This window comes from Acinonyx jubatus, chromosome B4 (assembly GCF_027475565.1).
Source record: "Acinonyx jubatus isolate Ajub_Pintada_27869175 chromosome B4, VMU_Ajub_asm_v1.0, whole genome shotgun sequence".
Lineage (NCBI taxonomy): Eukaryota > Metazoa > Chordata > Mammalia > Carnivora > Felidae > Acinonyx > Acinonyx jubatus.
The window spans coordinates 17,708,299-17,729,513 of record NC_069387.1 but is presented as its reverse complement, the minus strand read 5'-3'; the positions used below and the strand labels follow the sequence as shown (position 1 = coordinate 17,729,513).

Sequence of the window (21,215 nt, the reverse complement as noted above, 5' to 3'; positions counted from 1 at the left end):
TGTAAAATAAAACAGTACCACCAACAATAGCATTAAAAAGTTAGAGAGAACTGTTTTACACAAGGACAAGACCTATACAATTAAACTAGAAAGTAGTACTGAGAGAAATGAAAGAATATCTGAATAATTGGAGATAGGTCATGCCCCTGGATGGAAAGACTTAGTATTATTCATATATCAAACCTCCCCTAATTGACAGGTATAATGCTATCACAACCAATATTCCAGTAGACTCTAACATTAAGATAAAAATATACAAGATGTAGAATAAGTGGTAAGAGTAGACAAATAGACCAATGGGAGAGAATAAAGTGCCAGTTTTAGTTCTACACTTATATGATTAATTTTTGACAAAGGCTTTCAGGCAATCAATAGGTAAATAAAAGTCATTTCAATAAATGACTCTGGAACACATACATGACATTAATTTATGATAAATCAGAGACCTAAATATAAAAGCTAAAGTCCTAAAATATATGAGAAAATATAAAAGAATATCTCTGTGACCTTGGGTAAGGAAAGGTTCCTTCATAAGGCCGAAAGTATGAACCATTATAGAAGAAATTGATAAATTGGACATTTCTCATTAAAGAAATTGGATACCAGTAAAGTAGGACACTAAGAAAAAATTGATATATATATATATACATATATATATATAACATAGGTATATAATATATATGCATATTATAGACATACATGTGTATATATATTATATATATATATATATATCTCAGTATTAAACATACAAGTGGATAAAAAAATACATAGACATTCTATAGAGGAATATATACAGAGGATCAATAAGCACAGGTAAAAACCATCAGGTTAAAGTAAACTGAAAACACAATGAAACATCACTTCATACCCTCTAGAACTGCTAAGATTAAAAAAACAAACAAACCAAATATTGGTGAGGATAAGGAGCAACTTGCAATCTCATACACTGCTGTTGGGATTATAAAATAATATAATCATTACTTTTTTTCTTGTTTCTTATAAAATGAGACATACATCTGTCCTATGACCAAGCAATTGCAGCCCCAGGTATTTACAAGGAGAAATCACATGTCGACAAAATGATGTATACACAAATTTCAACAGCAGCTTAATGCACAGTATTCAATAATCTGAAACAACCCATGTGTTCATCAACGTAATGAGCGCATAAAAATATATTCACACAGGGGCACCTGGGGGGCTCAGTCGGTTAAGTGTCCAACTTTGGCTCAGGTCTTGATCTCACGGTTTATGGGTTCGAGCCCCACTTCAGGCCCTGTGCTGACAGATCAGAGCCTGGAGCCTGCTTCAGATTCTGTATCTCCCTCTCTCTCTGCCCCTCCTCCATTCGTGCTCTGTCTGTCTGTCTGTCTCTCTCTCTCTCAAAAATAAACATTAAAAAAATAATATATTCACATAATAGAATACTATTCATTGATAAAAATAAACAAATTAGGAATACACTTGACAATATAAATTTCAAAAATCTATGCTGAGGAATCCTTAGGTGGCTCAGCTGGTTGGGTGTCTGGCTCTTGACTTCAGCTCAGGTCATGATCTCACGTGTTTGAGGGATCAAGCCCTGCACTGGGCTCTGTGCTGATAGCGAGGAGCCTACTTGGGATTCTCTCTCTCCTTGCCCCTCTGTACCTCCCCTGTTCACAATCTCTCTCTCCCTCATAATGAATAAACAAACATTAAAAACTATTCTGAGAAAAAGGAGCCAGATATACCATTGATGCAAAACTCATGACAGAAAAATATAATATATAGTGATAAACATCAGAGCATTGGTTGTCTCTGACTGGCGGGATAGGGGAAGTATTTTTTTAGGGGACAATATTAATGAGGAGAACAAGGAAATGTCTGGGGTGATGGAAATGTTCCATATTTTGGTGTGGTTTGGGCTATACAGGTATGCATTTGTCCAAATTCATTGCATTATATACTAAAATGTGTACATTTCACTATATCTAAATTGTACTTCATTTTTTAAAAGGAAAAAGAGATGAAAAGACCCAAAATAAGTTTCCAGAGATCTAGAAAGAAAAGACTGAATGGGGGAAAGCAATATTCAAAGACATAATAGCTTAGAATGTTTAAGAATTTACAAAGCACATCAATCCCCAGGTTCAGAAAGTTCAATGAATCTCAAGCAGGATAAATAAGAGAACTACCTGAATTCACACAATTTAGTGGAATACCAGAAAAAGAGAGAAAATATTAAGAACAGAAAGGGAAAGAAACGTTACATATGAAGGAATAGCAATTGGATTAGAGCTGATTTCTTAATCTCAACAATAGAAGCCAAAATACCGTGGGAAATGTTCATTAAAAATATTTAACAGAAAATAATAGCCAAACTAAACCTGTATGCCCAATGAAACTATCTTTCAAACATTATGCTGAAATTAAAGCATTTAATCAAATTAGAATTTATTATCAAGAGACCATCATTAAAGGGACTTCTTACAGATATATTTTAGGAAACAAGAAAATAATCTCAGAAAACAATATCAGAGATGTAAATAGGAATAAATGAACAAGAAGTCTGGATCTAAAACTGTTACAGCTTCTTTCTGAAAACATTTTTTAGATGAAAAGATTTCAAAGATAGAAAAGGCATTCTGGCATACAATTTTATATTAGCAAATGTGGTATTTCAAATAATATTCTGATTAAGTAATTTTATTTTGGTTGTCTATCCATATGTCTGTTAAAGCAGATAATGTTCATTGGAAATTCCAAATATGGTTAAAATAATAGCCCTCAGATATCCTAATTTTCAGTATTCTTTCCACAAAATAAAATAAATGGCTCATGTGGAAAAATCCTAAATTGAATACAGGACATTTTGTTGGACTATAGTTAAAAGTTAAAGTATTTTAAACTGCATCTCTCCATTACTACATAAGTAGGGTAGAGCCAATTGGCAGTTCAAATGAGGCTGAAATTTCCCAACATATTAAGTTCATTGGGTCGTGAAATATATTTGATTTCACATAATTATATTTTTCTTCCAAGAGAAACATAATCTCTGTTGTTTCACTTACACTCTACCATTCAAACAGCTTATCATATGACCGTTCTTAGTTTTTATTTAACTAGAATATATTTTGGGGGCTCAAACAAAAAGAATAGTTTAATTTTACTTTGATAACCAAGATAATATGCTGATAGTGTTATGATTTCTAAATTTGATTATAATATAAATATTCTAATCAGGATCAAGTTTACAAAAAAACACAAACACATACATTACTTAAGAGATCATAAATGTAGTGTTCTTTTGTAGGGTTCTTAAAAACCAAACTGTTAATGCAAAGGAACATACTTAAGTCACAAAAGCATATTTTTGAGAATTATGTAATGATATCACTATCACTGATCATTTAACAAGAAATGAAATAATCATTATAAACTGGTTTATTGGGTACTACACTTCAAATTATTTCAGTACTAATTCAACAAATACAGTACAAAGTGCTACCTGTGCAAGGTTCAAAGAACACAGTCTTTAGTTAATTCCATTCTCGATTTTCATCATTTCCTAACACTTCATCCGAAAACCAGTGATTTCTAGTGTCCAATCCTTTCTTATTTTCTCATATAAAAATGGTTTTCCCTTCTTCCCCTATGCTCTTTTTTTAAACTTAAGTATCTTTTTCCAACATTTCCCATCACATGCTATAATTCTATTTGTAAGCAAACTAGTCCATATTCTCAGAATCAGAATGGCACAGTTAGAAAATTCATACCACAGGTGATCAAAACAATAAAATAAAACCTTTGGTACCAAATGCTTGATCAATCAGGATTTAAAGGCAGATAAGATAAATTACTGTAAATACTTTAAACAGAAGGTGATTTAATAGAAAGAATTATAAATATTAAAAATTATTGAAATAGTTAAAGGAGTTATCTGTTGTGTGGTCCCCCAGGAATGACTCCAGAAATGACTTCCCAAGAAGCCAATTACCAACACAGAAATCATAGAACATCTTTGCTGGTGACATGTGGAAAACTAGAGATCTTCTAAGTATAACTAGAGACAAGCCAATGTGCAGATAAACATCATAATATGCAGCACCTAACAAATGCAGCAAAACTAAATTCAACAATACATTGAAAGAATGATTCACCATGATCAAGTAGGATTTATTCTGAGTATACAAGAGTGATTCAATATTATCAAATCAATCAATGTGATACATCGCATGAACAAAATAAAGGACAAAAACATATGATTATCTCAATAAATGCAGAAAAAATACTTGACAAAATACAATATCCATTCATGATAAAAACTCCCAGCAACTTGGGTTTAGAGAAAGCATACCTGAACTTAATAAAGTCCATATATGAAAACCCCACATTCAATGATGAAAACCTGAGAACTTTTGCTCTAAGATCAGGAAGAAGACAAGGATGTCCCTTCTCACCACTTTTATTCAATACTACCAGAAGTCCTAGCCACAGCTATCAGACAAGAAAAAGAAACAAAAGATCCAAATTTGTAAGGAAAAGTAAAACTATCACTATGTGCAGATGCCAAACTATATATATCTGTGTGTGTATACATATGTGTGTGTGTGTGTGTTTGTGTGTGTGTGTGTGTGTGTGTGTGTGTGTGTGGCTAATCATTTCACAAAAAACCTCTGAATTTAGTAAAGTTAAATACAAAGCAAAATACAAAATTAACATAAAGAAATCTGTCATGTTTCTAAAACTAGAAATAAAGTAGGAGAAAAAGAAATTAAGAAAACAATCTCATTTACAATTGAATCAAAAAGAAGAAAATACCTAGGAATAAATTTAACCAAGGAGATGAAAGACCAATACTCTGAAAACAATAAGATGCTGATAAAAGAAACTGAAGATGACACAAACAAATGGAAAGATATACCATGCTCATCAACTGGAAGAATTAATATTGTTACAATGTCCATATCATCCAAAGCAATCTACAGATTCAATGCAATCCTTATCAAAATACCAATAGCATTTTTTACAGAACTAAAAAAATAATGCTAAAATTTATATAGAAGGGTACCTCGGTGGCTCAGTCAGTTGAGTGTCTGACTTGGGCTCAGATCATGATCTCACAGTTTGTGAGTTCAAGCCCTGCATCGGGCTCAGTGCTGACAGTTTAGAGCCTGGAGTCTGCTAAGGATTCTGTGTCTCCCTCTCTCTCTTCCCCTTCCCCCACGCATGTTCCATCTCTCTCTGTCTCAAAAACTAAATAAATACTTAAAAATTTTTTAATTTATATGGAGCCACAAGAGACCCCAAACAGCTAAAGCAATCTTGGTGGGGGGGGGGAACAAAAATGAAGGTGTCAGAGTCCCAGATTTCAAGAAATACTACAAAGTTATATTAATCAAAACATTAAAGAATTGACACAAAAGAGACCCAAAGATCAATGTAACATGAGAGAGAGCCCAGAAATAAAGCCACATATATATGGTACATTAATCTATGACAAAGGAGGCAGGAATACAGAATGGGGGGAAAACAGTCTCTTCAATAAATGATGTTGGAAAACTGGACAGTTACAAGCAAAAGATTGAAACTGGCTCTCCTTCTTATACCATACACAAAAACAAACACAAAACAGGTTAAAGACCTAAATGTATGACCTGAAACCATCAAACTCATAAAAGAAAACGTAGGCAGTAATCTCTTGGACAACAGCCTTAGCAACATCTTTATAATTGTTTCCTTTGGAAAGGTAAACAAAGGAAAAAAAAAAACTATTGGAACTACACCAAAATAAAAAGCTTTTGCACAGCAAATGATACCATCAACAAACAAAAAAGCAACTTATGGAATTTTAGAAAATATTTGCAAACTTTATATCCAATATGGATTAATAGCCAAAATATATAAAGAACTTATACAATTCAATAGCCAAAAAAATATGATTTAAAAAAAGGCAGAGAACTGGGGCACCTGGGTAGCTCAGTTGGTTGAGTGTCTGACTTCCGCTCAGGTCATGATCTCGCAACTAGTGAATTCGAGCCCCAATCGGGCTCTGGGCTGACAGCTTGGAGCCTGGAGCCTGCTTCGGATTCTGTGTCTCCCTCTCTCTCTGCCCCTAACCCACTCGCATTCTGTCCCTGTCTCTCAAAAATAAGTAAACATTAAAGAAAAATTTTTTTAAAAAGGGCAGAGAACCTGAATAGGGATTTTTTCCAAAGACATACAGATGGCCAAGAGACTCATGAAAAGATATTTAACAGCATTATTCATCAAGAAAGTGCAAATCAAAACCAAAATGAGATATCACCTCCCACCAGTCAGAAGGGATAGTGTCAAAAAGACAAGGAATAACAAGTGTTGGCAAGAATGTGGGGAAAAAGTGAACCCTCATGCACTGTTGGTGGTAATGTAAACTGGGGCAGCCACTATGGAAAACACTGTGCAAGTCCATCAAAGGAGTAAAAATAGAAATAGCATATGATCCAGAAATACCACTACTGTGTATTTACCCAAAGAAAACAAAAGCACTAATTTGGAAGGATATATGCACACTTATGTTTATTGCAGCATTATTTACAAAAGCCAAGATATGGAACAACTCAAGTGCCCATCAATAGCTGAATGGATAAAGAAGATGTGAGATACAAATACACATGAGTGCACAGACGCACGCGCGCGCACACACACACACACACACACACACAAATGGAATATTACTTAGTCATAAAAAAGAATGGAATTTTGTCATTTGCAACCACATGGATGGACCCAAGGATGTTATGTTATGTGAAATAAGTCAGATAAAGACAAATACCAAATTATTTCACTTATATGTGGAATTTAAAAAACAAAACAAATGAACAAACAAAAACAAACACACTTAAATACAGAGAACTGGGTGTTGCCAGAGGTGAGTGGCATGATGGGCAAGATAGCCACAGAGAATTAAGAGGTGCAAACTTCCACTTATAAAATAAATAAGGAGGTCAAAAGTACAGGACAGGAAATATTGTCAATAATATTGTAATAACATTGTATGGCAGCAGAGAGTGACTACATTTAGTCGTCATCACTGAGTAATGCACAGAATTGTTGAATCACTATGTTGTACACTTGCAACTGATATGACAGCGTATGTCAACAAAAAAAAATAATGAGATTCTTGCTTTGGCATTTAAAAAATATTTAAAATGTATAGAAACTTCAAAACATTACTGAGAAAAATTAAAAATCACCTAAATAAATGTACTTACCCTTGCCATATACAAGGTTAATGTTATAAAACATTAATTGCTTGTCCGTACACCAATGGAAAACTAAAAATGAAATTTCAAAATGATACCACTTACAAAAACATTAGTGTCATCAGCATAAAAATATTAAATACCTTTACCATGAAACTATAATATACTATTAACTCTTTCAATCCATGGTAATAACATGTTTTTCCATTTATTACAACAGAGAAATGCTATGTGTCTAACTAAATATTGAGAGTTTTATTACTATAAGAAACAGAAAAAAAATGTCTATTTCAGAATAATAGCAGACTAGCACACCTCCAATCTTGGGTGATTCAATAAAACAATAACACCTTATTTTCATAGCAGCACTTACTTTTATATAGTTAATTTGTGTGAAAATATAGTGTAATAAACCTTTATGAAAGAATAAATTTTCAATAAAAAATTCATTGGTTATCTCAGGGCACCTGGGTAGCTCAGTCAGTTGTGTCCAGCTTCAGCTTAGGTCATGATCTCACAGTTCGTGGGTTTGAGTCCTGCGTCAGGCTCATGTGCTGACAGCTCAGAGTCTGGAGCCTGCTTTGGATTCTGGGTCTGCCTGTCTCTGCAACTCCACCTGGTCATGCTCTGTGTGTGTCTCTCTCTCTCTCAAACATAAACATTTTAAAAAATTAAATATTCATTGGTTGCCCTAACAACTAAAGAAAAGGTGTTCTTTTTATTTTTTAAATATTTATTTATTTTAAGAGAGAATGTGCATGTACATGCATGTGAACAGGGGAGGGGCAGAGAGAGAAGGAGAGAGAATCCCAAGTAGGCTCTGTACCCAACACAAAGCCTGAAGCAGGGCTCACTCTCATGACCTTGAGATCATGCTCTGAGCTGAAATTAAGAGTTGGATGCTTAACTGAGCCAGCCAACTACCCCTAAAGAGAAAATTTAAATTAATACAATGCCAATATTAGCAAACATGTAATATTATTTGCAATATATAACATTACTAATTTCTACTAACACATTCTATAATTTTGTAAGAAGTATTGATGTCATGAATTGAAAACTGATACATGGGATAAGTAACATGGAAGAAGCTGATGAATAAATATTTATAAACCTGCTTACTATGTTATGATATATCCCAAGCTGATTTCAAGTATTCTAAACATATTGGCTAGCATTTCCAGAGAGGTTCTTTACACAAGTTGTATTGAATTTTGTACAATATCTCCTGTATAACCTGTGAGGTTGGAAGAAGGAACATTTATAAAATAGAGTCTATCACCAGCAGTAGAGAAATGTGGGACATGAGAAAGTGGAAGGCCACGCAGACACCTAGCTGCCATAATGAGAAAAGTTTTGTTTTTCCTGGAATATAGAAAAAAGAAGAGTTCCAGAAAAATTAATTGTATTAAAGAAGAAAGGGGAGGCGATGGAGTTAGTTACACTATTAGTTGTTACATCCATGAAGACAGATATTTTTTTCAAAAGACCTACATGGCACAAAATAAAGCAGAACTTTTAAACTTGAAAAGGCCCAGTCCATCCCTGACGGCTCAAATTTGAACTCACAAGTCCAAGCGCGGGCTAACTGTATCCATCACTGTGTCCCACTGGAAACAAGCTAAGCATAGCCCCTTCATGCACACTGTTAGTAATATGTTCCTACAATGCAGATAATGGGTTTAAAAATGCTATATCCATAGCTAATTCTCCATTATTCAGAGGGGAAAATGACAATGCAATACACATAAACCCATCCATCTACAACTAAGTTCTAAAAATGCAAATGAAACACAGTGAAACACCAATGAAGGTATTGTATTTATTACTGTGTTTTGAGAGCCATAAATTCATTTGAGCCAGCAATGTCTATCAGTTTGATTAGCTGGTCTTCTGAGCCTTCATTTTTGTCCTTCTGAGACTAACATTACATGTTATATGAACAAACTTAGAAGTGAATCAATCAATGAGAAATTCTAAGAGTTCTCTGTTTTATGTATTTAAATTTTTTGGTCTACCTCTTCAAAGCCAACTCTCCTTAGTCAAACTGTTGTATTTTAATTTCTCTTCTCTTCTATCATAATCTCTTTCACTTGCTTTGTTTTTCTCTCCACAAATTTCTTCAATACTTTCTCAATTTCCAGGGGCATTCATTGTCCAAATTGGACAAAGCATGACTACATGTGAAAGTCACTGAAAAAACATAGTCGCGACAAACATACAATGAGATAATAGCTTGCGGTGCATTTGCTGCTGTGATAGCCTTCTCTTAACCATAAAAATGTCCAAGATGAATATCTGTATTGCTACTGCATGAAATTTTGAAAACATCTTTGTCTACCAATAGTATTTGGAATGAAACCTGAGACTCTTCCTGTACAATATATTACCTAAAGAGTATTCTAATGGGTTTGGGGGTGATGTAAATATATTTTCCAGTGTAAATATTAGTGCCCCTCCTAATAGCAAAAACTGAGAAAGAAGAGATACAAGCATTCTATGAATTTGAGTATTAAAAACTCAGTTTTTTAATTGAGGTGTTCTAATGTAACATTCACTTTGAAAAGTATTCTGGAGAGTATGCCTGTATATTTCAAAAAGAACTTCTCTCCTCTTCCCTATCCCCACATCATACCCAACCAAGTCATTCACTTCTGTGATTCTCATTAATATTTCTTTCCTCTCCATTGCTTACTATGAATAATAAAATTAAATCAGAAAACTCAGCAATTAGATATTTGGGGCTTTTGTGAGAGCAATTTCCTTGAAGGAAATGAGAAGGGAAGAGGAGGTATGAACCCTTGTTTTGAGCAAAAAGTAGAACATGATGGAGAGAAAATAGCAAGTAGGCAATATGCTCTCAATAAATTTCAATGTATGCAGAGTTAAATTTCATAGTCTCTCTAGCAGGGAAGAGGATTAACAGAAAAAAAAAAAGAAATGATATTTGCCGAACACCAACTATTTGCCAAGTATTGTTTAAAATGCATTATATAATTATCTTAACTATTTTTCAAATCACTCATAAGTAGATTCCAATAGTCCCATTTAAAAATTTTTTTAAACATTTATTTTTGAGAGACAGAGTGAGACAGCGCACGAGTGGGGTAGGAGCAGAGAGAGGGGGTTACGCAGAATCCAAGGCAGGCTCCAGGCTCTGAGCTGTCAGCACAGAGCCTGATGCGGGGCTCGAACCCACAGATCACGAGATCATGACCTGAGCCGAAGTTGGCCGCCCAACTGACTGAGCGACCCAGGTGCCCCAGTCCCATTTTTAGACAAGAAAGGTAAGAATTAGAGAGGTTAAGTAGATCAGGTGAAATCATACATGTAGTTGGCCTTGCAAAGATCCAAGTTTATGTCATTAAACCTCAGGCACACATACTTTGCTCTAAGTATTGTGTACAGGGTTCACTAAATTAGAGCCAAGCACAATCAGTTAGGATTTTCCTAACTCAAGACTCTGCCTGAGCTGCTGTGCCGGCATTCTCATCAGTAGGTAGCAGCCCTTTAAACTACTGCCAAATATTTCAGGGAAATGAGTGACCTCAAAGAGGAGCTAATCCATTTAGTCCTCATTGCCTTGCATACATTTTTTAAAGCAAAAGTTGATTAGCATGTGATATCCCAAAATATATTTGTTGTATAACTCATATTTGGAAATAACTGTGGGGATTTAAAACATACATGCACACGCACACACGTGCGCACACACACACACACACACACACCTGGTCTCTGCCTTCATTATGCTTGGAATTTTTAGTATATATCTGCCAATACAGAGAATATGGCAATGGCTAAGTTTGCATGTGGACGTTTAGAAGAGGGATCTTGGTTGCCTTTTTCTTACTAAAATTCATTAAACAATTATTTTCATCCATTATCATTTAGCAATTAAGAAAACTGCCATCATGATAAGCTCTTAAATATAACTTCCAGAGACTTAATAATAATTTAATATTACTTTTGCTAATAAAGCCTTGGGTCTTACTTGACTAGTTAGAATCACTGATAGCAGATTCAGTTCAATTATGTCTTCCTAAATGTTTATGTTTGCCTCCTCTTGTCTTCCCTATTTTAAGCTATCCTTGATGGAGTTATTAGCCCACACACATGAAAACAGATGAAAAGGAGGTGAACAAGAGTCATCTCCAAAAGTCTAATGGATGTAGCCACTGTCTGTGGGACATAATGCCATTTACCCTTCTTCTATCTGTGCAAGTTCCAAGTGTTTTTGCAGTAAAGAGTAATTAACAACCATTAAGTATTTCAAAGATACACACATACACACACATTTTCCATGACACATTGAAAATACCTAATTAGAGAGGTTGTCAATAAATGATAAGATTGAATGATAACAATGCAATAAAAAAATTAGATGCTTGTGCTCTATGCAAGAAAAACAATTTTGTCAAAACCAATGGTAGAAACATGTTCTTAATAAAGTGCAAATAATGGAGACTTATTCTCAAATATCTATACCACCTAAGGAATACTGACAAAGACACCCAAAATAAAGAATCATATAAAATTAGTTGACTTTATTGAATAAACATCCACCCTGTATCAGACATGAGACTAGGCAAATTACCATAGGCAGTGACCTCTTTATTCTCAAGGGCCTAAGTTGTAAGTAATATTCTCTCTGCTTTACGGATGAGGAGACTCAGTCTCAGAAAAGTTGTACAATACACAGCTAGTGAGAAGGGAGTTGGAGATTAGCATCTAGTGCATTTGAACATGGCACCCATGGTCTTGAGGTACCTATTTGTGCTTCTATTTAAATAATAACACAACTGCAATTCTTGGGAATTTACAAATGGTAACCTAACTAATGGAACCCCATTGTCAGGAACAGACCCGAAAGTGCCCTAGGATATTCACTTCACCTCCTGTACTGTCCACTAGGGTGGCCATTACCCTAAGTGTATATTGAGCAACTGAAATGTAACTAATCCCAAATGAGGTGTGCTGTGAGTGTAAAACGTACATGGGAGTTAAAGACTTAATATGAAAACAAGAATGCAAAATATCTCATTAATATATTTGTCTTGTTTTATATTAAAATGATATTTTTGATATACTGAAGTAATGAAAATATATTAAAATTATTTTCACTTTTAAAAATATAACTTCCAGAAAATGCAAACTTACATACGTGGCTTACATTTGTGACCCTTTTTATACTTCCATTAGACATTCATGATATCAGTGATGTGTACAGGATATCACCCTCCTCCACCCCCCAAAACCTATACAAAGAGAGAGACAAAAACTGTATAACTATTTGCTAAATAAATGAAAATTAAAAATAAATAAATAAATAAAAATAAAATCATCAGTGACTCCAATAGAGTCCTCTAAATTCATGATGAAGTCATAGTTTGTCAGAATCACTACACAGTTCAAGTCTAAGCAAACTTTCGCTTTTCACTTTTACCAAGAGAAAGCATATACTTGAGCGCTCATAATAGTATAAAGACCTCTGGGTTTTGTTTTTTTGTTTTTGTTTTTGTTTTTTTCCTCTTGGGGTCTTTCTACTGCAGCCATTTCTACCAATGATCATACTTTGTATAAATGAATACTGTGCCTCCTTTTTACCTTGTACTGTTTTCTTTGCTCTCTCTCCCTTTCTTTTCTTCCTTCCTTCCTTCTTTCTTTTTTATTTGTTTCCCAAGCAGTCAATACATTTTCAATGTATGATCATTTGGGGAAGAAACTAAAACAAACTAATATTCAACGCGGTCCCAGTTTAGCTCCCTGCTTCCTTTGTAGTATTATCTCAGCGCTACTAGGTTCCTGCTTCAACCGAATCACCCACTCACAGGCCACCTTGGCAGCCTGTGTGTCACCATCTCTGATCTGTCTCATGCCCTTATTCCTCCCCACATTGGTTATTTGTTCCACTGTGCTCACACTTGGCACCCCTATCCCGCAAAATGAAGGAGTCTTTCCTTCAAATAAGCCCCAGGTATGGTTCCAAACTCCTGCATGCCCTATAAATAAATCTCACATCCGATGTCCTCAGCTGGGTGTTTTCTTCATTTGCTTTGCACCCTCATAAAGTTTTACGTATTTCTCCTGGCATTTAATTATATCATACCACATATTAGAGTTATTTGAGGTGTTACTCGTATTCTCCCCTCACCATAATACTGAGTTGGTCTTAAAAGCAGACATTCTTTTTATTTTCCATTCTTCAAAAAAATTTAATATAGTACCTTAAATATTGTAAGGATATAAAAAGAACTCTACCTTTATTAATATGTGCCCTTCATTTGATAATCAATATATATTTTATACCAGTTTATAGATATTTTAAAATTTTCCTTTGGAAATTTTTTAAAATAAATTTTATTGGAGATTTCACAAATTTAAGAATCTGATATTCCCAACAAGATTGATTTGTTCCTCATGCATTCCATTTCGTTTGTTCATTAAAGTTGGAAGCAATTCAATGTAAAACTTGCTCCCTCACTACTCAGAGCCTATATGATAGGTTTTTTTTGTTTTGTTTTTTTTGGATCTATACCCAAGTTGATACACCTGCCATCCAAAGAGTCAACAGAGAATGGAAAGTAAAGCTTTTCTCAAGGAAGTAGATTAAGTCTGAGGTATCTGAAATGCTCCTGCATTACATTTACATAAGGATACTAATCCCTAAACAGCCTTGAAATATGTTTGTTTTTCTCTATAGTATTCCACATATTGCTAGAAACAGGTCAGGGGAAAACTGTTCAACTAGTTGTCTACTGGGGAATGCTCTCTTAACCAAATTAAAATACTCCCTTTGGCATGAATGGAGAAGTCAAGGAAGAAACACAATGTTCCTTATTTCATCTGCCATGCTAAAAGCCAGAACAAACATTCATTCTTTTTAAAGCACTATTGTATTTTACCAATTATAAGAGATAAAATTTATATACCAAAGGAATGGCACTTTTGGTATCTACACGAAACTAATAGTTTAACTATTAATATGTCGTATCAATTGACAAAATTTGCTGTCTTGTCATTTTAATATATATACCATATTTGTTTTCATTCCATCCCTCTATATATCATATGGATTAATGGTGCTTGTTATTTCCACTGCTTACAATGCTGTCACTATGTGTGTATACTGTGTATATGTGTATATTGAACATCATTTTAATGTTTTAATATTTTAATATTATTAAATAAAAATTATTAAATAAAATTATTTAAACATATACATATTATATTTATATATATAAATTATTAAATAAAATGATTTAATATTTAATATTTTAATATAATTCTTTAGGCAAATTACCACAAGATATTTTAGTTTAAAAGACTTTAGGAGCATATTCAATCCCTTAAACTATTTAAATATGTAAACTCAACCATTCAAATCGCAATGTCCACTGGTCTAAAAAGGATAAAGTAAAAGGTCCGTCCATAGTAATGCCCAATTAAAATCGAATAACTCTGTTCTCGATGTTCTTATATTTTATTGAGAAAATTGATATTTGTTAAGGATTGAATTCAATCGTACAACAAACAAAGGAGATTTCTCTTATTTCACGGATCTAAGATGCAGCTGACTCAACAGAGAACTCAGACACTGGTCAACATACTGAGGCTTGGAGAAAGCCTGGAAGACAGTGTGATGAGTCTGAGCTTGAAAGATTTTTTTTGTTAGATTCAGAAAGATTTTGTTCTTTATGAAAGCAACGAATCACTAGGTGTTTACATCATTTCTTTTCCACTTCTTTCCTTCCTTCCCACCTTCTATTCTGTGAAAATACCAAACAGTCACAACTTAAAACGTACCTGTTGGGAGAGGTGCTGCTGGTTCTCCTTTCATGGACCAATGGGACGGCAGACAACTCTTTGTAAGCACAATGTCATCCAGGGCAATATCACCACGGTGTCCTTCCCCAACTCTACCTTCAAATTTGAGTTGGAAGTCCTCATCGCCAGACAGTGATATTTCTTTCCGCTGCCAGAAATTGCCCTGTTCTACAGTGAGGTTAAGTAGGACCTTCGTTTGGTTTGAGATGGACACCTGGCTCAAGGTGAGCGCCCCAATGCCATTTCCATACATGTGATAATGAAAAATTATCTGTAACCAAAAACAGGAATATTATATATAAATAGTACAATTGATTCCATTTTACTTTCACGTATATCATATTGTTCTCTCCGTCATTAACAGAGTCAAAGGAACACGAGATCTGCATATCCTAATGTTCTGTGAGTACTCTAATACTGAGTGAGGTTAGGCCCACCTAAATCCTAAGCTATAATACATGGGAGACAGTGTAGTCAGAATCAAATAGAAATTTAGGTGAGAAAAAAATGAGCAGATTTTATTTTCTTTCTCTGACTTCTAAATGCATAATTCCTCAATAAACTCTTAAACTCCACTGTCAAAGGAATAAAATATCATTAAAAATTGATCCATCATTTAAAGACTTTTCATGATTAAGCAATAGCAGGAACTAAAGAAGAACATTTCCACTCTCATAAATCTTAAATCATTTTCTTTGAAAAAGTAGAGTATTCTGTTGCTTATTCTAATACATTCTTGTACTTGGAACACATTTTTTAGTTCCACAAGATCTTTAGGGCTCCACCATATACCACAAAACCACCAAACAGCAGCTATCCAAATTTAGTTGAAATGCTAGGAACATGATCTAGGATAGCAACCTTGGGCACTTCCCCCCCAAGAAAAATTAACAGAAATATTTCCAAGGATTAACATTTCAGTGTTTCAAAGGTGGACTTCACCAGATTTTTACTAACAGTTACACTGAAGGGAAAATTCAGGGAGAAATTCTAGGAGAAAAAAACAGTGCCAGTTAGAAATAATAAGAACTCAGAGCATTTTAAAGCTTTTGTCTTGTCATTTGTATGAATGAAGGAACACAGCAAAGGTGAGTGATCTCCACACAGGAAAAAGACATTTCTGAACACTAGCAGTCAGCGATGTTATTCTCTAGAGAAAGAAAAAAATGAATGTGCTTAAAGGGTAAAGCATATGATTAAATAATATATGCAATGCATACTTCAAAAAGCATCAATTTAACATAGGCAAGCCATGTGCAAGTGACTCTACTGAGATCTCCTAGTTGATGGTGTTCTTCTAGGATCCAAAATTGTTTCTTCTGTTGATAGACCTTTCCAACACGAGCTCTGTGACCATTATGACATGCTCTGGGAGAGGACCCATGGAATCTGGGTTCTGTGACTCGACTGGGTAAGAAACATAAGGGGCCCAAGGACAACCTCTTGACCAGCAACAACCAGCCCCAGAAGAAATGGCATGATGGGCATCACACACAGCTATGTGGAGCCCCTGCTGCCACAGAGATGGTCTTTCTAGTGCTCTGCCTTGTTCTGTCTGATTTGAACAACAAATCTGAGGTCTAAGTTTCATGTCACAGTAAACACTTCCCTACCTTTTTGAGGACATTTGTTGAATGGTCCCATCTGGTTAACATGCAAACAAGCATAAAAACACCTCCATTTCTATAGAAAACATTTGACAACAACATAGTCTAGTTTCAGGGCACCGTGAGGGAATAAAAGTCTTCTAAGCACCAAATTCTTCTGACGAGGCTCTTTCACTAGAAATTTCAGAGTTACTCAAAGGTCCGTATCTCTTCCCTCCTCAATCTGTCTCATCCCTCCCACTACCTATCCCTCAAAAGGAAGAAAAATCTTCCATTTGACTTTTTTTCTGCTTGAAGGTATTCCACAAGGTCAAGCGACAGAAAGGATTTTCATGAAAATCCAGGAGGTCACTCTGCTTACCGATGTACATATTTTTTATATGAGAGACACAATCATTCCCAGCATGACCTTTCCTCACTTCTTTGTATTCAATCTATATCATAAATATTCATAAAATGAACCATTCATCATTAATTTTTTGACATTTCTTCTAGGCATATTTCATTATTCTCACACAGATGTTTAAAACAGTGGGGACTACAGTTCCAGGACCAGGGAAAGAGAGAGATGGATGAAATCCTTACTTGCTACAGTATGAAAAACAAATCTTTTTCAGCATCTTCAGACAAAGTCTAAATAGAAAAGTTGAGAAGTTAAGCTAGAATTCTATATGGTATGCTTAATTTCTAATTAGCTTTCTAAGACTAAAGCACATTTGCAAATTTCAGAGTATCTACGGGTATAGAAAGAGAGATTTATAGATAAAGACTAGGCATATAAAATCTGGTGTGTTTGGGTTTGGTATTTTTGAGAAAATACCAAGTAATTCGGAAAACAACAAAAACAAACAAGAAATGTATTTGATTAAAACTCATTTTCTTTGGCCAAACTAATTACATAAAGTTTAATGTTATTCTGTATGATTTGTTACATCTGCTCGAGACTGCTGAGTTATCTCTCTAAAACTCTGATCTGGGCATGTCACTCTCTTACAGAAAATTCTATCAAATGCGCCTGTAGAGATAAGAGAAATGAGGTTTACCCCCCAAGAGTTAAACTATAAAATCAACTTAAGATGAGACAGAAAAACTTCCAATACAAGCTAAAGACTTAACTTCTATTAAGACCATGACAACGGTAGGAAGAGAAGGCTGATCAGCACAAAACAGAGAAGCAAGCATCTGTAATGGGTGCAGGCAATGTGGGGAGCCTTTGAGCAAAGGCTAAAAACAACTCCTTCCAAGGGGTAGGGCTCTCACTATTGTGGAGTCAGGTACACAAGAATATTATAATTTGAAGACAACAAAGATTAAATCACATTATTGTCTCCCAGCCCGATTCTTTGATCAACTTTCTAGACGTAATCTGCTTTCCTTTCAGTGTTCAGACACTGGAGAACACACCAGTCAGAATACATGTGTCCAGATCTTATGGAGATCACATTTCTCATTGTAAGTATAAATAAATGGCACATTTATTCACGTACCATTCTCTTGTAAGCAAGATTCTTGAGAAGTCACCTCTGAATGTTTCATTTACATTGTATGTAAAGCTAAGTTTAGTTCCTAACTCAGCTGGCTCAAATCCTTCATGAAATTAAAAACAACCAATCAATAAAGAAAAAGTAGAGGACCTGAAAATACACACTCATCATAGGAGGCTGCTTGTCCTGAAGAACCATACAATCCTATTTATAATTTTAATAGTACAAATGATTTCCTTAAGTTTCCATAGGATAGTGGCCAAACCATCTTTTCTTCTTGCCTACAGAAATTCTTCCTTTTTTAGGGATAATTTTAGCCTTTCCTTTTCCATAAAGACTCTTCAACCATTTTACAGTAGCTCCAACTACTTCTGATACTCATTCTTGGAAATATGTAACTATCTACTACTTGTTGTTGAATTTTCCGATGACAGAATTCTCATATGCCCAATAAGTACTAAATTCCTTGAGTGGAAGCAACTTGATTTTACTTTTCTACTATCCATAGTGACGGATAATAACCATGAAGCTTCCCAGTGGTTTCCAAAATTAGAATATCTATGGAATTGATTGATATGATAAATTCTTCCCACAGTTCTCACCATCCTTCCCTTTTCTCCTTACTTCACTTTCTCCTTCCCATACATATCCCAGGTTGAGTAAATTTAAAGTCGGCTTTTGCCTGGTCCTGGCCATTCCATTTTTCTGTATTAGCTCTATCAGCAGTCGCTTACAGTATTTGTTTTGCTTCATTTTTTTTCCATACCTTGCAGTTTTTGCTTCTTCTACTTATGACTGGGCTTGAGATTCTGGCTGCTCTCATGGGCTGCTGAGGGAACAAGCTCTTTATAAAGATGTAATGACCAGAGGAGTTCCGGAAGGTGTGATCAGCAGCTGGTTCCGTGCCTGCAGCAGGGATGCTGCTAGCTTTCAGATTCCAGTCAAAGTCATCATCCTGTTCCTGCTCCCAGGAACAAAGGTCAAATTCAAAATCACAGTGCCCACTGGAGGTACCTGGAAAACATTTCCCAATTTATGGTAGAGAGAAAAAGGAAATTAGCTGACTTTAGGACATACAATGCAAATTATAGTGATCTTGACACATCATGTAATATTCAATACCTAAGAATATTATCCTGACACTAGCATTAAAAGAGACTATTTTAAACCCATGTTTAGTAATTGATGTTTCAGCATTTTATCTTATTTGGAAAAGACTTACACATCCAATGAATTCAACCCAATTTATCATTTAACTGAGCAAAACTTCAAAGTTTTAGGTTACCAAAGATTTTGAAAGCTATTTAACAGTCTATAAACCTTTTTTTATCTTTCAGCCCACTTGTTCTTTTTTTAAATTTTTTTTTAATGTCTACCTATTTTTGAGAGAGACAGAGTGCAAGCAGGGGGAGAGCAGAGAGAGAGAGAGGGAGACACAGAATCTGGAGCAGGTTTTAGGCTATCAGCACAAACCCCAATGCAGGGCTCAAACTGACAAACCTTGAGATCATCATGACCTGAGTAGACGTCAGACGCTTAACTGATCCATCCGGATGCCCATCCACCCTCAAGTTCTTAACAATTACCCATGAAAATGTCCTGAGACAAAATAAACCATTATCTTAAGTTATTTTTGCTGGCAATTTGCACCAGGTACAACATGAATTCAACTAATAAATTCAGATAGAATAAAAGCTGATTATCCAGAAAGGCTTGGGGAGACACAGGAGTAGGGCAGCTCACAATTGTTTACTACTTAGGTTTTATTGGGAACTAAGGTTTCTAAGAGTTAAAATTCTGGTAAATGTAATTAAAATTCCAGAATGGATAAGGGAAGCACTATGTATTTTGGAAAGTAAGATGCGTAAGAAAGGCATAAGCAATGAAATATATTTTTGTTAAGGGGAAAGAGTAATTTTGTCTTAAAATGGGACTAGTTATTTAAATAGAGAAGGCTTACAATAAAATCTGAATTGAAACTTGTGAAACGTTTGTGAAGGGGAATCTTTGGAAAAAAATGTATCCAAGGTTAGAATGGACAAAAATTGGAATAAATGAACTTTATTTTATTTTAATTTTTTATTTTAGAGAGAGAAAGAGAAGGGAAGAGGATTAGAATGAAAGAGAGAGAGCCTCCACACTCAGTGCAGAGTCCAACGCAGGGCCCGATGTGGACTCAACAAAGGACTTAACCCCATGCCGTTGATATCATGAACTGAGATGAAATCAAGATTGGGATGCTCAACCAGCTGAGCCACTCAGGCACCCCAGAATAAATGAATTTTTAAAGTACACTGCTATAAAATTGAGATCTGGCTTTCTCTCTGCTAAATAGGTTTCTTGGATTACTTCTCTGTTCTTAATAAGAAACTGTAAGTAAAGTTTCTGTTTTGTCTTTATCAGTTCTTTAATTACATGAAACAGTTAAAACTTAGCAAAATAAAAGGAGCAAAGTTTTGCTAACAGCGAGACAAGCCAATGCTTTTTGAGTTTGGAATCCCTTGTTGCCAGCTTGGTTAAATAAACAATGAAACAAGTTTTATAGTGATCTTTGATCCTATTTAGGCATGTGCTTTAGAACCTTCTGATATTTTATAACAAACTTCCCAAAAATTCAAAATTCTCAGTAAAGTCTTTTTGACTACAAAAAAAAAAATGTATGTGCACACACACACACACACGTATGCACAAACACACATGTGCGTGCACACACACACACACACACACACTATTTTAGTTTCCTACAGAAAGCTATTTCCATGGCTTGTACAAGTCTATTTCTCTACAAATCTGGTTCCCAGTCTCAAAATCAATAAGAAGATACTTTAGCATTACACACACATTTCTTCCCCCAAGCACCTATTTGATCAATGTAATTTATATCTTCTCTCTTCTCATCTTTGCTCCTCGGGTCCTGGTAGAGAATTTAGGAAGTTTCTTGTTCTACTCAATACAGCTTGGCTTGGAAACTGCTGCCTAAAGCAAAAGTTATTAATCACTGCAACGGTTTTTAAAACATAATCCTTATTTTAGAGATGAGAACATTGTGCAACAGGAAGGTAAAGAGTGTG

At 34.9% G+C, this 21,215-nt stretch overlaps 1 protein-coding gene across 3 annotated transcripts in view; it reads right to left on the bottom strand.

The window, feature by feature from the left end:
- MALRD1 (MAM and LDL receptor class A domain containing 1) overlaps positions 1-21,215 on the bottom strand; it is a 754,681-nt gene that overhangs the window by 392,177 nt on the left and 341,289 nt on the right. For all 3 annotated transcript variants that reach the window (XM_027074220.2, XM_053225367.1, XM_053225368.1), the window contains 2 exons: positions 18,911-19,158; positions 15,033-15,324 (listed from right to left, as the gene is read on the bottom strand). In XM_027074220.2, the coding sequence (XP_026930021.1) occupies positions 15,033-15,324; positions 18,911-19,158 (540 nt within the window). The remainder of the gene's footprint in view (positions 1-15,032; positions 15,325-18,910; positions 19,159-21,215) is intronic.